Below are 1,693 nucleotides of genomic sequence, written 5' to 3'. Positions count from 1 at the left end.
TGCAAAAGACGACGTTGCTTGTGGCAATAAAATGTGAGTTGTGTAACCTTGTGACCACAGGAACCGAGTTCAGCACTGTATAACTGGAGCCTGACCAACTCTTTTTTTTGGAGCCTGACCAATTATTGACAACTTCCTGAATAGCTAGAAGAGGGGGCGGGTAAACACAATCATGTTATGTGACGTTGTGAAACATTACCGCCTTGAACTGACAAAACACACAACTGGCATCTTTATGGTATTTGGCCTATTTTACCCTTTGATAACTTCTTGAGAAGATGCTTCCAGCACCTGCAGTCTTTCATTTCCTTTGGGAAGTCAACTCTGGTGCAGTCAAGGAGGGAGATTCAGTGAGAACATTTGGAAGGTGAGGAGTGTCTATCGCAGGAGGTTGGTGGCACCTTAATTGTGGAGAACGGGCTCGTGGTTATGACTGGAGCGAATCAGTGGAACGTTATCAAATGCATGAAACATGGTTTCCAGGTGTTCGATGCCATTCCATTTGCTCCGTTCCGGCCATTATTATGAGCCGTTCTTCCGTTAGCAGCCTCCCCTGGTACTGTCTTTAACACAATCTACCTAATAATCGTATTTTTTTAGCATGGCTAACAGACCAGTTCATTTTCTAGATTGGTGAGTTACCAACCAGAGGAATCGAAGGCTACACTATCTATCCAGCATGCAACAAGACAGCACCAAGTTGTTGTTCAGACTCCATTTGTGGAACCCTTTGACCCCATCATTGGAGCCCAGTACATAGTTCTGGGCGAGATTGAAAAAGCAGAGGGTAAAATTAGGTTTTTATTTGGTTTATATGCTTTGCAACTCCCAAAACCCACGTACCTATCTCTTCACAGGAGGTGATGGTGTGATGGTCCATGCCCGTGTGCTGAACTGTGTGGATGGGGTGAACCTAGCCCTGCTACAGAGAGGTGTCACTGAACAGAGGAGCTACTTCAGAGAGAGGGGGGAGAGCAAGGGAGATGCTGCTACTGCTGCTCGGCCACGTGCTCCTCTCTGACCTGGACCCCAATAACAATTAATCTGTCACAACGCTGCACTGATACAGTGCTACTGGTGGAAAGTTATGAACCAGGTGGAATTTAATGACATGTAATGTTTATATGACCTCATTTATACCTCAGATGGATCGTGTCAAAAGGTCCGTTTTTTTTTATGGTTGTGACATTTTCCCAAATAGCTGATTACATGGGGATGTTAAGAATTATGAGACTGTGCTTCTCGCTAATTTAGAACGGCGAAGGGTGGAATTGGGATATAAAAAGACTTCTGAGGAAATCCTGATTGATACACAAAAGCTGCTTGTTCCGGTGCATTGTAAAGTCCTGCCATTACTTGTCATAAGATATCAGTTCTGGAAGACACCCTCTTCCTCCTGAAAGAGTTAGGCAAGTTCACTGAATGTTGGGTCAGGTGTATGAAGTAGGTCAATAAAATGCATACTTACATTCTTATTGTAGCTAATCTAAGGTAAGAGAGCATGTTTGATGTAGCCATTTATGCAATGGTTATATTTGTGAATGAAAACTGATATGTAGCTTGGAAATGTATATTTGTGAGAAACAAATAAATTCTTCTTGATTTGATATTAGATGTATTTGTGGACGAGGTGTGTGTTATCGTGTTGCTTTCTTTTTTGGTAGTTAATTATTTTATTTTGTTGGAATTGAAG

At 42.4% G+C, this 1,693-nt stretch overlaps 1 protein-coding gene across 1 annotated transcript; it reads left to right on the top strand.

Annotated features, from left to right (window-relative positions):
• Positions 1-231: 231 nt before the first annotated feature.
• ten1 (TEN1 subunit of CST complex) lies at positions 232-1,612 on the top strand. Its single transcript, XM_071388904.1, has 3 exons — positions 232-367; positions 630-787; positions 858-1,612. Exons 1-3 carry the CDS (start codon positions 279-281, stop codon positions 1,019-1,021), a joined length of 411 nt encoding a protein of 136 aa, XP_071245005.1. The 5' UTR covers positions 232-278; the 3' UTR covers positions 1,022-1,612.
• The last annotated feature ends 81 nt before the right edge of the window (positions 1,613-1,693 follow it).

The sequence above is a fragment of the Salvelinus alpinus genome, chromosome 2 (assembly GCF_045679555.1).
Source record: "Salvelinus alpinus chromosome 2, SLU_Salpinus.1, whole genome shotgun sequence".
NCBI classification, from domain to species: Eukaryota; Metazoa; Chordata; class Actinopteri; order Salmoniformes; family Salmonidae; genus Salvelinus; species Salvelinus alpinus.
Note: the sequence above shows the minus strand (reverse complement) of the source record. Positions and strands in the feature narration are given on the sequence as shown.